Raw genomic sequence first — 12,934 nt, forward strand, 5'->3', positions numbered from 1 at the left:
TACTTGTTCTGATTGGCTTCATACTATCTTCCACCCTGATCCTTTCTACCTAGCTGCTAATAGTCTTCGTGCTTTCACTTCATTGAATACTTGACTATGGCTTGTCTAGTGTAGTCCTTCCGCTGCATACGAATAGTGTTGTTTCTCCTGTTAATCTTCGAAACTCCCATGTTTTGAAGACTTTCATAAAAATCGCCTATTCACCCCCCTCTAGTCGATAACTAGCACTTTCAAAGGCACTTGAGCACTTTCATAGAGAAGATATGTGTGGTTTGGGGGCAGTGAACAAAGCCCTTGTCTCCCTTCTACCAAAGAAGGCCGGGGCCATGGATATCAAGGATTTTTGCTCGGTCAGCCTTATCAGTGGCCCAATCAAAATCTTCGACAAGATACTGGCCAATAGACTTGTGGAGGACTTGCCAAAGCTAGTTGGGCAGCACCAGAGCGCTTTTGTCAAGGGTCGATCCCTCCATGATAACTTTATGCTTGTCCAATGCATGGCCAGGAGATTACATGCTCTCAAGTCCCTGACGGTTATGCTTAAGTTGGATATTACCAAAGCTTTCGACTCCATCAGCTGGCCTTTCCTGCTCGAGGTCTTAAGGAGATTTGGCTTTGGCAAAAAGTGGATAGCGTGGATATGTGGACTGCTAGCCACCTCCTCCACACGGATCATGATCAATGGATGCCCTGGAAAACCAATTCTTGCTTGTCAAGGCTTAAGGCAAGGAGACCCCCTCTCGCCCATGATCTTCATTCTCTGCATGGAGCCCTTATTTGCTTTGTTTAAGCATGCCACGGAGCGAGGGTTGCTTGCACCCTTGACTCGGACTCGGTTGCACCATAGGGTGTCAATGTTTGCGGATGATGTGATTGTGTTCTTCAAACCCAACGAGGTGGAAACAAACAATTGTGGAGCAATTCTTCATCTTTTTGGGCAAGCTTCGGGATTAGTTGTCAACATGAGCAAAAGTGCAGCACTGCCAATTCGCTGCTCCGAGGAAGAGATACAGTGGGTGTCCACCACCCTTGGATGCTCGAGCTCGCTATTTCCGTGCAAGTATTTGGGCATACCCCTCACGATAAGGAAGGCCACGGCAGCTCAACTTCAGGACTTGATGGATCATGTTGTGGATTGCCTCCCACTTTGGAAGGCGGCCATGTTGCCTAAGAGTGGCCGATTACTGCTGGTCCAATCAGTTCTTTGTGTTATACCTATTCACACTATGATGGCACTTGATCTCCCGGCAAAGACGTTGGCGGCTCTAGTCAAAATATGTAGAGGTTTCCTATGGTGCGGTAAAAAGGAGGCTGATGGGGGAAGCTATCCTGTTGCTTGGGAGGAAGTTTGCACGCCCAAGTGGGCTGGTGGACTAGGGTTGCCAAATCTACATTGGCTTAACAAAGCGCTTCGGGTGGGCTGGGCTTGGCTGAAGAAATCTGATAAGGAAAGACCTTGGGCTGACTTCCTGATTACTATACCGGTTGAGTCACAGGCCCTGGTGGATGCGGCTGCGTGGACGACGATTGGAGATGGGAAATCCACTCTTTTCTGGGAAGATAGATGGATCCAGGGCTCGCGGGTCAGAGATATAGCTTCGGTAATATACGGTCGGGTTCCAAAACGAGTGAGACAGTCTAAGTTGGTGGCCGAGGTATTGCGGGATGGTAGTTGGGCACTACATATTGGCATGGAGCTGTCACCGGAGGGATCAGTACCTCCTCCTATGGACAAGAGTTTCGGCCATTGCACTCGACGATGAAACTCCGAACGTTGTGTGCTGGGCATGGGAGAGCAGTGGATGTTTTTCAACCCGTTCGGCCTATGCAGCAAGGTTCTCCGGCGGCAGGTATCACCAACTGCGGGCTTCATATGGCAATCCAAGGCACCTCTGCGATGTCGTTTTTTCAGTTGGCTGGCTCTGAAGAATAGGTGCTGGACTTCGGATAGGCTTACTCGGCGCGGACTACCTCACCAGGCAGCCTGCCCCATGTGTGATCAGTAACAGGAGACTATGCAGCACCTGATGATGGAGTGTAGCTTTGCGAAGCAGATTTGGCTTGCGGTGAGCAGACTTACTGACAAGGTGGAGCTCCAGCCCAGACACGGGGAATCTCTTGAGCAATGGTGTTTGCGTCAGGAGGATGCCTCGGCTAACCGCAAAGCACACAGAGCTAAATGCCTTCTGGTCATGTGGATAATCTGGAAACATAGAAACGATGTGGTATTTAATGGAGCAACGCCATCATTTCAACGCTCCATGCAGCGGATTCACGAGGAAGGACAGCTTTGGGCGAAGGCGGGGCTCTTTAAGGAGGATAACCTAGGGTTTGATGTAGATCTTGTAGCGTGGAATGAGAGCAAGTAGTTGCTTTTTGTAATCGGAGGGTAGGCGATAAATCCGCATGTAAATAAGCTTGTAAAGGTGGACATGGGTTTCGTACCCTTTCTTCTATAATGAATGATACGCACTCTTCTCATGCGTATTTGAGAAAAAAAGTCTAAAAAAAGATAACCCAAACAGGCCCTAAAAATCCAATATTACAACGCTCGGTGCTTGAGCTTAAAGTGCGACCGGTTCAACACTTTGATCGGTCGTTCGTCCGTGTGCGCACAAGTTCATGATAACATCGATCCAGCTAAGGTAGTACACGGCGTGGAATGCATCGCGTGTACGCATCCATCGCGTCGTGGCAGAAGCCAAAATGAAAACACTCCACTCTTTCTTATAGAGGAAAATGAAAACACTACACTTTGGGCCAGGCCGTCATTCCATCTGGCCGGTCTCCTTCACGGCCCTAGTCCAAGATAGCACCCGTCCTATAAAGCAGACCTTCGGCCGTCGTCGTCGCCGCCGCCGCCGCCGCCTCCTCAAAGTCCTCATTTTCTCATCTCTCGGATCGGGAGAGCGAAACCCCAAGGTGAGCCAGCCCTCGTTTGACTGCTTCTTCTTCGTTGGCATATCATTCTGAACATAGTAGATCTGCCATCGTTAGTCCTGCTGCTACGTACTCCCTATGTACTCCCTTCGTTCGCATATCTAGAATTAAAATACGTCAAGATACATTCATCTTCGCGACAAGTAATTTCGAACGGAAGGAGTAGATATATAGACGCTCGTCGTTCATCCTCGTGCATTGGTCGCTAAGTTGTCGCAGATGTTCAAGACATGCCTGGATCCGTCGTTCTAGTATGGTGTTCTTTACTTTTTTTTCCTGTATATATTGCCGGTAGACTGTTCACAGTTCATTCACTTGTTCTGCCAGAATGTTCATGCCGTAGGAATATAAGAGCATCTCCAACAGGCGCTGAACACGCGGCGCGCTAAAAACTTATTTGCAGCGCGCCCATCGTCAGGTCTGGCGTGACGCGCAGCGCTGGCACCAGCAGCCGCGCTAAACTGTAGCGCGCGCTAAAATGCAGCGCGCGCTAAAATGCAGCGCGCGCTCTCTCGCACGAACATTTTTTTCGATAATTTTGTTCATAGATAAAAAATGATACATAGTTCATAGCATAGATAAAAAAACGATGCAAAGATATTTTACATAGTTCATAACATAGATAGATAGAATTACGGTGCAACTAGATAAAAAAAACTACGGTGCAACTTGATAAAACTACGGTGCAACTAAAACCTACACCCAGTCATTCTCATCATCACCATCATCCTCGGTGGTGTTGTTCGAGGTATCGAGCCACATGTCATCCCAACGATCATCGTCGGGGGAGAAGATCGACGTCCCGCCTGCCTCGACAATATCGCTCTAAAATATGGCCAGGGCCTTACGCCGACGCCTGTCGGCACGCTCCGCGCGGCGCCTTGCCGTCCTCTCCGCCCAGAAGGCGTTCTCGGCGGCAACGTCCTCCGAATGGCGCCAACGCCACTCCGCCATGGCTGCCTCGTCCTCCTCGGCGATGAGGAGGCGGTGCTGCCGCCGACGGTGGTCCTCATGGTCCTGGTCTGTAATCAAACGAGGCGGAGGGGCGACGCGCTGCGCCTGCTCGCGCGTGTAGACGTTGTGGAAGTTCAACTGCGGGCGAGGCCTCCCTAGGCGCCACGCCGCCGCGTCGTACGCGCGGGCGGCCTCGTGCGCGGTCTCAAATGTGCCGAGACCGGGGCGGACGTCGCCGGACCGAATCTCGGCGTAGTAGGCGCCGGAGGGGCGCTCGCGGACGCCGCGGTAGCCCGAAGATCCCCGGCGGCGCGGCGGCATGGTGTCGCGGTGGTGGCGGGGCGCTGAGCGGCGACGAAGCGGCGAGAAAGCGGTGAAAGCGGCGAGGAGGCGGGGGGGAAATGGGCGCGTGGCAGTGTGGTGGAGCGCGTGGCGAGCGCCGTATTTTCTAGGCGCGCGCGAAGCGGCGCGCCAAATCTACCGCGTGCCCGCCAGCTTTCTCCGCGCGCGTGCAAACGTTTACCGCGCGTGATTGTTCCCGCCGTCGCTGGAGAGCGTGAAACCTTGCCGCGCGCGCTAAATGCGCATATTACCTCGCGTGCGTGTCTTTTGGCGCGGCCGTTGAAGATGCTCTAATATAGTGTCGCTCACTTGCTTGCCTTGACCTGCTCGGTTCTGCTCTCTGTTCGTTCTCTTCTCATCGGATGCTTAGTGTAATCAAATTTTATTTTTCAAAGGGTAGATATATGCATATGGTGCGTGTTAGTACTATTCTATGTAATTTCAATTCAGGCTTTCTGCATGAATGGATTTCTGATCTGATCATTTCGTTTAAATTATTACGTGTTTTCTTTCAGTGTATGGTTGGTTGCATGTTGCATCTCTTTCAGAGTTTGACTCTGACGTCCAGTGCATCGATCGCACTGCTTGTTTTTTACCGTGGTAGTTACACGATAATAATGCTGTCAGCACTTGTGCATGCTAATACGATTCTGCTACAAAGCATGCAGCCCTCTACACCGTCTTGCCATTCGAACATTACTTACAAAAAGAATTCTGCTATTCTTTGAGTAGGAACTTATCTTACCACCGTGATAGTCAAGATGGTGAAGTGGACAGCGGCGGAGCTCCGGCGGAGCTCCGTGCAATTATGGACAAGAAGGACAACATCCGTAGTAGCTCTGTTATTGCTCATGCAGACCATGGTATGTGCCTAAACAGTGCGCAGTGGCCTCGTACTTTAAGTTTAAATTGTAGATTCTCGTTGATTGATGTCTTCATAGCATGTTCTTAATTATATTGCATTAAATCTAAAAAGTGCGTAAATTTTCAAATTTGTTATTATGAAGTACTTAATTCCATCCCTGAAAGTATCAATCCATCGTATTTTGTTTTCTTGTCATATGATTGATTTAAGGTTTAGTAAGCTAAAATTAATATAACTGCTACATATGTGCCAAGGGCTGAAATCTACCAAATTTGGAGTGTACTCACGATCATGTTTTTATTACAATTTGTAAGCTCTGCTATTTGATATGAGTAGTCAACTTATTTTGTTTCAATGTACTTCACTATTGCGCCTACTAAATTTTCAATCGTCTCTTCATATAAATTGTGTTCAGTTGTTCAAACCTGATGCTTTCATTTTGTTGAATAACAAAATTTAGCACCGTTCTTACATTTTGTTTACATATTTGCAGGCAAGTCTACGCTTACGAATACACTTGTAGAAGCTGCTCAGACTATTGCCCAGGAAGTTGCTAGCGATGTTCGCATGACCGGTACCCCTGCAGACAAGGCCGAGGGCGAGAAGGTTGTTGCTTCACCACCCCCTCAGTCAGGGTCACACGCTCACACCAAAGATCTCAAATAAGATGCTCAGCCACCGTACTAGTGTCTTCTTCTCTATTGTTGGTGTCTTGGTCCTGATGGGAGATAATAACGATTCACTAAACTAGGATCGTCCCAATGTGTCAAGAGTTACCAGACTTGTTCTTGTGATTCTTCTATGTCTTATAGACTCTATTTTTTAATGTGGTGACTTACATCTCTTGTTGCTTGTCATGCTTATCTCCTGTGTATGTGTGCATGTCATCTTTCTGGCCATCATTCGTTTCTTCATGTGTGGTGTTTGTTTTCTACCATAAACACATAACTGGCTCTCGTGGAATATATCACATTTTTTTTTGCTAACCACGTGTACCACGCGGTAATATATCACATTTATTGCATCCTCCTTTACTTATGGGATGAGTGTTTTTGAATTTTTCTCTTCGGTGGGGGTGATGAAAGAGAAAAGGGTAGGGGAAGTAGATTTAGAGACCTTTTAAAAAAATCCTGCTTGCCATGGACATATTATCTGCAATATCATTGAAAACTAAGTATATATTGAGGGAGGTTTAAAGGTATTGCTGCCTTGTGCTATTTCCTATTATCCTATATGTGTACATATTAACTCTATCCAAGTCCAAGTTGGGAGCCAACTCCAAGCGCCAAGATGACAGTTGGAGGCGAGAGGGCCAAAAATTCTCTGGCGGCGGCAGTAGCACCTTAATGAAACCCCCGCTCTAACAATGTGCAACAAAGAATATCAGATATTTTTTAGTTCGCAAAAAAATGAATATCGGATTTTTTTTTTGAGACACACCAAGAATATCATATGCAAGGGCCAACGCTTCATCACTGGGCCCGGGCAGTAGGTATTTTTTAGCCGTGTGTAGGGCGGTAGGTGGGTGGTAATAATTTTTTTCTTAGAAGAACAACGTGCTTTATTTCATTTACTCAAGTTTAGGGGGATACAAAGATAATCCGGAGGATCGATTCCATTTCCCCGCCTCTCGCTGATGAATAGGGCATGTGAGATCCACCAATGGCCACCCAAGAGGAAGAAGGGTCAGAGGGGATGCGTTGCCCACCGTCGTCGGGTTGGCACTCAGCCGCTCCAAACCCAACGCCTACGTCCTCCGGTGGGCGTTCACCAATTTCGCTAAGGATGCCGACATACCCGCGACTCCCGCCTTCAAGCTCATCCATTTCCTCACCCCGGACTGGGCGTACCACACCACATACGCTACAACTCTTTCTTCCTCATCGCTTCCACCCACTTCACTTGCTTTCGGGAGATGCTCACTATGTATTTGTGTTTGTGCTTATGCATGGCTTGGCTTCGGTGGAGAGAGGAGAAGGACGCCTCATCTCGCAAAACCACCTAAATTAATAAAACCACTCAAGGGGCAAATTTACCTGGTTTCAGATATTTCAGGGTTAAAATTGTACCAAAATCGGCTTCAGGGTGGGATTTGTCTATTGGGGAACATTTTGAGTGTGAAAAATGGACATTTTCTTTTGAGCAAGAAATTGACTTTTTTTTTGAGGTGAAAATGGACTTCTTTCTAATAAGAAAGTTCTCACACATCTGGGCCATTCATTGGGCCGGGCCTTGAGTCCACGCAGCCGCTTTCATCACTCCTGGGCCGTGGTCGCAGTCCACGCAGTCTCCCCCATTCGCACCTCACGCAGTATATCCGCAAGCAGGTCCCTTGCACCCCTCCCCTGTCCCCTAAACCCGAAGGCCCTCTCCGCCGCCGCTTCCTCATCTCATCCTCCCGGATCGGGAGGCGGAAGCCAAGCCCCAAGGTGAGACCCCCCTCTCCTCCTCCCCCGCCCTCCCCGCTCCTCCGATCGCCTCTCCCCGGACCTCCCCGCCGCGTCCGCGCCTGCTAGCTGCTGCCCAGTCGACCGGCTTCACTGGGTTCTAGGCTCTGGTTCGCCGGATTCGTCGTCGTTAGGGTTCTATACCCATCAATCCCGTGGTAGATCTGTTCCTCTCTTCGCCCCGGGGCCGATCTGTTCTCGCGTGGATGGATGCCCGTCGTTTCTCCTCCTGCGTGCGGCCACTAGTTATCGGCGGTCGCTTAGGTGGTAGGCGCCCGTGGTTTCCTATGTGGTCGACGCCGACCTGTGTTTCTTGTGCTCTTCCAGAGAGCAGTTCGTGTTCTGTTATCGTGTACTTTTGGGTTTTGGCTACTTCGCTCGGCTGTTCGTCCACGGGGATTCGTTGGAAATCGTTCGGGCTGCACGGTTCTGCTCGCTCGCTTGCTTACTTTGCTGCCTGTCTGTAACCTGGTCGATTTTGTTTTCTGCTATCATGTTCAGCGTGGGACAAAATGGAGATAAATGTCACTACCTCGCATGCTTAATCTAATTCAATGTGTAAAATGGGAGATGCCTATGTCGGTGTGTTTTGCTACTTCTCTATGTAATTTTAGTTCTGGAGTTCTGCATGAATTTTTCTCTGATCTGACCATTTCGTCTAAACTATTATGTGTGGGCATCTTCTGCGTTTTTTCTCGGTGCTCACCATGTACAATTTGTGTTTTGTCAGTGCTCCCCATGTATTAGTTTCTTTCTGATCTGATCATTTATCTGGCTTGTTTTGGGCTCTACTTGTGCACTGGTTGGCCACTCAATACTCATACATTGCTTGCAAAAGAAGTTGTTACATGTGTGCTTGCTTCCCTGTGTAATTAGGCGTCAAGCTATGCATATTGAGGAGTACTCGGTTCTGTGCTTCCGTATTTGATTATTATCATTGTGGTATAATGAAATTTAAATTACATGGCTTACTGGTCACTTAATGGTCAGCGGATACATCCTTGCTTATTCATGTACAGATCACTTTTAATAGTATCTGTACTTATTAAGCCTTTCTAACTTGATTAGATCAATTCCTGAGAAGCTTTACTATTATTCACCCCTTCGTTAGTTGTACAGATCTGGAAGTATTTTGCTTAGTTGGTGAAATCCATGCCTGTTTCTTCCTCGTAGTTTTACAGACCCTTCAATTGTGGAGGACCAGCTTTTGCAAGGACACTTTTCATGGTCGATTGCTTTTCTTGCCGTGATGTGTGTTTCTGCATTACGTGTTTGTTCTTGATTGTTTTTTAATACTAAGCACTTTTGAGTAGACAATTGTGGTTGCAGTTACTTGACATAATCATTAATTCATTATATTACATTGCTGGATATTCATGTTTAGTCATTCACATCTGATTCTTGTTCAATTCTAATAGCTTTGCCATTCTCTGAACAGAAACTTAAATTCTCGGTGTGATATTCAAAAGCAGTCAAGATGGTGAAGTTTACCGCGGAGGAGCTCCGTGGAATTATGGACAAAAAGAATAATATCCGTAACATGTCTGTTATTGCTCATGTTGACCATGGTATGTGCATGTGCCTGAACAGTGAACATTGGTTTTTGACTGCTGAGCTCATAATCTAGAAACTTGTTGATTGTTGTTTTTATAGTCTGTTCTTAATTCTGTAAACTGTTTATTTCTATAAATTGGTTTAGTTAGCTGTCAGCTTTGTTCTAATTAATTAGTTCCATCTCGTGTGTCATAGAGCTTCAGTTACCTCATTGTCCCAGGACTCAAAATAATTACGTAATAACCTTAAAATGTACTCTCTCTGTAAACTAATATAAGACGTTTAACTGTTAACTTGGGGTCCTAGGTTTCAAAATCTACCCAGTTTGGTGTATGATCATGTTAATGACTGTATTTATTACAATTTATAAGCTCAGAAATTGGCACCATTGTGCTTAATAACTTTGATTTGATGATCTTATACATGTGCTGTTTTTTTTTTTTGCTTTGTCCCAGACTCCCAGTAGATTGTGTTTAGCCATGTTACTGTACCTTGTTTGTTTTATTTTCATCTTCTCTTGTTTCTGGATTGTCTCAGTGTACTGTGCTGTTGTGTACTACTTAATTCTTAAGAAGTTAATATGTTCAGTTCTCAGTTCATATAAATTGTGTTCTACTGTTTAAAGCTGATCCTTTTTGTTTTGTTGAATACTAAAATTGTGCACTGTCCTTGTATCTTTTACATTTGTGCAGGCAAATCTACGCTTACGGATTCCCTTGTGGCAGCAGCTGGGATTATTGCCCAGGAAGTAGCTGGTGATGTTCGCATGACCGATACCCGTGCAGATGAGGCAGAACGTGGTATTACAATCAAATCCACGGGTATCTCTCTTTTCTATCAGATGACTCCTGAATCACTTGAGATGTACAAGGGCGACAGGGATGGTGATGAGTACCTGATCAACCTTATTGATTCACCTGGCCACGTTGACTTCTCTTCAGAAGTCACAGCTGCTCTTCGTATCACCGATGGTGCTTTGGTTGTTGTTGACTGTATTGAGGGTGTCTGTGTGCAGACTGAAACTGTGCTGCGCCAAGCTCTTGGTGAGAGGATTCGGCCTGTCCTCACCGTGAACAAGATGGACAGATGCTTCCTTGAGCTTCAAGTGGAAGGTGAGGAAGCATATCAGACTTTCTCCCGTGTCATTGAAAATGCCAATGTCATCATGGCAACATATGAAGATGTGCTCCTTGGTGATGTCCAAGTGTACCCAGAGAAGGGGACTGTTGCATTCTCCGCTGGTTTGCATGGGTGGGCTTTCACCCTTACAAACTTTGCTAAGATGTATGCCTCCAAGTTTGGAGTTGATGAGGCGAAGATGATGGAGAGGCTTTGGGGTGAGAACTTCTTTGACCCAGCCACAAAGAAATGGACCTCCAAGAACACTGGGACAGCTACCTGCAAGAGAGGTTTCGTTCAGTTCTGCTACGAGCCAATCAAGCAAATCATAGCCACCTGCATGAATGATCAGAAGGATAAGTTGTGGCCAATGTTGAAGAAGCTTGGTGTGACGATGAAGAATGATGAGAAGGACTTGATGGGCAAGGCTCTCATGAAGCGTGTGATGCAAACTTGGCTGCCTGCCAGTCGTGCTCTGCTTGAGATGATGATATTTCACCTTCCCTCTCCCTCAAAGGCACAGAGGTATCGTGTGGAGAACTTGTACGAGGGTCCCCTTGATGATATATATGCTAATGCTATCAGAAACTGTGACCCTGATGGTCCTCTTATGCTGTATGTCTCCAAGATGATTCCAGCATCTGACAAGGGTAGATTCTTTGCCTTTGGACGTGTTTTTGCCGGGAGGGTTGCAACTGGCATGAAGGTCCGTATCATGGGTCCCAACTTTGTTCCTGGCCAGAAGAAGGATCTGTATGTGAAGAGTGTCCAGCGTACTGTTATCTGGATGGGAAAGAAGCAAGAGTCTGTTGAGGATGTTCCTTGTGGTAACACTGTTGCTTTGGTTGGTTTGGATCAGTTCATCACCAAGAATGCAACCCTGACAAATGAGAAGGAAGTTGATGCCTGCCCAATCAGGGCAATGAAGTTCTCTGTGTCCCCTGTTGTGCGTGTTGCCGTTCAGTGCAAGGTGGCATCTGATCTTCCTAAGCTTGTTGAGGGTTTGAAGCGGCTGGCGAAGTCTGACCCTATGGTTCTCTGTAGCATTGAAGAGTCTGGTGAGCATATCATTGCTGGAGCTGGAGAGCTTCACCTTGAAATCTGTTTGAAGGATCTGCAGGAGGACTTCATGGGTGGTGCTGAAATTATTGTTTCCCCTCCCGTCGTCTCCTTCCGTGAGACTGTTCTTGAGAAGTCCTGTCGCACTGTCATGAGCAAGTCCCCCAACAAGCATAACCGTCTTTACATGGAAGCTCGCCCATTGGAGGAGGGATTGGCTGAGGCTATTGATGATGGCCGCATTGGCCCACGTGATGATCCTAAGGTGCGCTCTAAGATCCTATCTGAGGAGTTTGGTTGGGACAAGGATCTCGCCAAGAAGATTTGGTGCTTTGGACCTGAGACGACTGGGCCCAACATGGTTGTCGACATGTGTAAGGGAGTGCAGTATCTGAATGAAATCAAGGACTCTGTTGTGGCTGGGTTCCAGTGGGCATCGAAGGAAGGTGCATTGGCTGAGGAGAACATGCGTGGCATCTGCTTTGAGGTCTGTGATGTTGTTCTGCACACTGATGCTATTCACAGGGGTGGTGGTCAGGTCATCCCAACAGCCCGGAGGGTCATTTATGCTTCTCAGCTCACTGCTAAGCCAAGGCTGCTGGAGCCTGTGTACCTGGTTGAGATCCAGGCCCCAGAGAATGCACTCGGCGGTATCTATGGTGTTCTGAATCAGAAGAGAGGGCACGTGTTTGAGGAGATGCAGAGGCCTGGTACCCCGCTGTACAACATCAAGGCTTACCTCCCGGTCATTGAGTCGTTCGGGTTCTCAAGTACCCTCAGGGCTGCGACATCTGGCCAGGCTTTCCCCCAGTGTGTGTTCGACCACTGGGACATCATGTCTTCGGATCCTTTGGAGGCCGGCTCCCAGTCTGCGACCCTTGTCACGGAGATCCGCAAGCGCAAGGGTCTGAAGGAACAGATGACCCCTCTATCTGATTTCGAGGACAAGCTCTAAACTTTTAGTTCTGTTATCATATGGTCTAGTTTGCTTTTGCTGCTAAGAGAGCTGCACTATTATTTTCTGTCTATTGAGTCGTGGCTGTATTGCTATTGGAATGTACTCCTATCTGTCGTGATACTGGCACTTTGTTGTGATGTCTATCGATGTTAAAACTTAGATTATATATCTGTTATCCACTGGTAGTTCGTTGTTTGTGTTAGATCCTGCTCTGCCTGATTATTTATTGCTATTTTCTTGCTCTATATTTTTCATGTTTGTCCAGCAATCGCATCAGTGTTTTTCTTATTCATTGCATTGGTTTTCTCCCTGCTCTTATCATCATTTTACATTGATTGATGCACTCGTCCAGGTTTTATGCCCATCATAATGTGTTCCCTCCTCTAGCAGTTGTATCTTTCAATTTATCCTCAAACTTGCTTGTTTAAGCTGCAGTTTGTGTCAGTTTTTTAGTACAGTACATAATTCTCCAGTTCATACTCTACAATTTCATAGACACAAACTGATGATGAGAAATTACTCTGCAACTAATGCTATACATCAGTAGAGTTACTTGAGAATATTCTGTAGTAGAAGCATCTGTTGAGAATATTCTGTAGTAGAAGCATCTGTTGCCTGTTGGTGCTGACAATATCTGAACTTGGCATCTATTCTTTGGAATAATGAAGGGTGCATGAGAGCAAAAGTTCCCTTCTC

The 12,934-nt window shown here is 46.9% G+C and overlaps 2 protein-coding genes across 2 annotated transcripts; both read left to right on the forward strand.

Annotated features, from left to right (window-relative positions):
- Window positions 1–326: 326 nt before the first annotated feature.
- On the forward strand, window positions 327–5,983 carry LOC119310533. Its single transcript, XM_037586252.1, has 4 exons — window positions 327–625; window positions 2,833–2,922; window positions 4,969–5,099; window positions 5,595–5,983. The coding sequence occupies exons 1-4, from the start codon at window positions 327–329 to the stop codon at window positions 5,765–5,767; spliced, it is 693 nt and encodes a 230-aa protein (XP_037442149.1). The 3' UTR covers window positions 5,768–5,983.
- A 1,430-nt stretch (window positions 5,984–7,413) lies between these two features.
- On the forward strand, window positions 7,414–12,440 carry LOC119312645 (elongation factor 2-like). The gene is made up of 3 exons (XM_037588386.1): window positions 7,414–7,530; window positions 8,987–9,116; window positions 9,795–12,440. The coding sequence occupies exons 2-3, from the start codon at window positions 9,026–9,028 to the stop codon at window positions 12,233–12,235; spliced, it is 2,532 nt and encodes an 843-aa protein (XP_037444283.1). The 5' UTR covers window positions 7,414–7,530; window positions 8,987–9,025; the 3' UTR covers window positions 12,236–12,440.
- The last annotated feature ends 494 nt before the right edge of the window (window positions 12,441–12,934 follow it).

Source organism: Triticum dicoccoides, chromosome 5B (genome assembly GCF_002162155.2).
Source record: "Triticum dicoccoides isolate Atlit2015 ecotype Zavitan chromosome 5B, WEW_v2.0, whole genome shotgun sequence".
Taxonomy (NCBI): Eukaryota; Viridiplantae; Streptophyta; class Magnoliopsida; order Poales; family Poaceae; genus Triticum; species Triticum dicoccoides.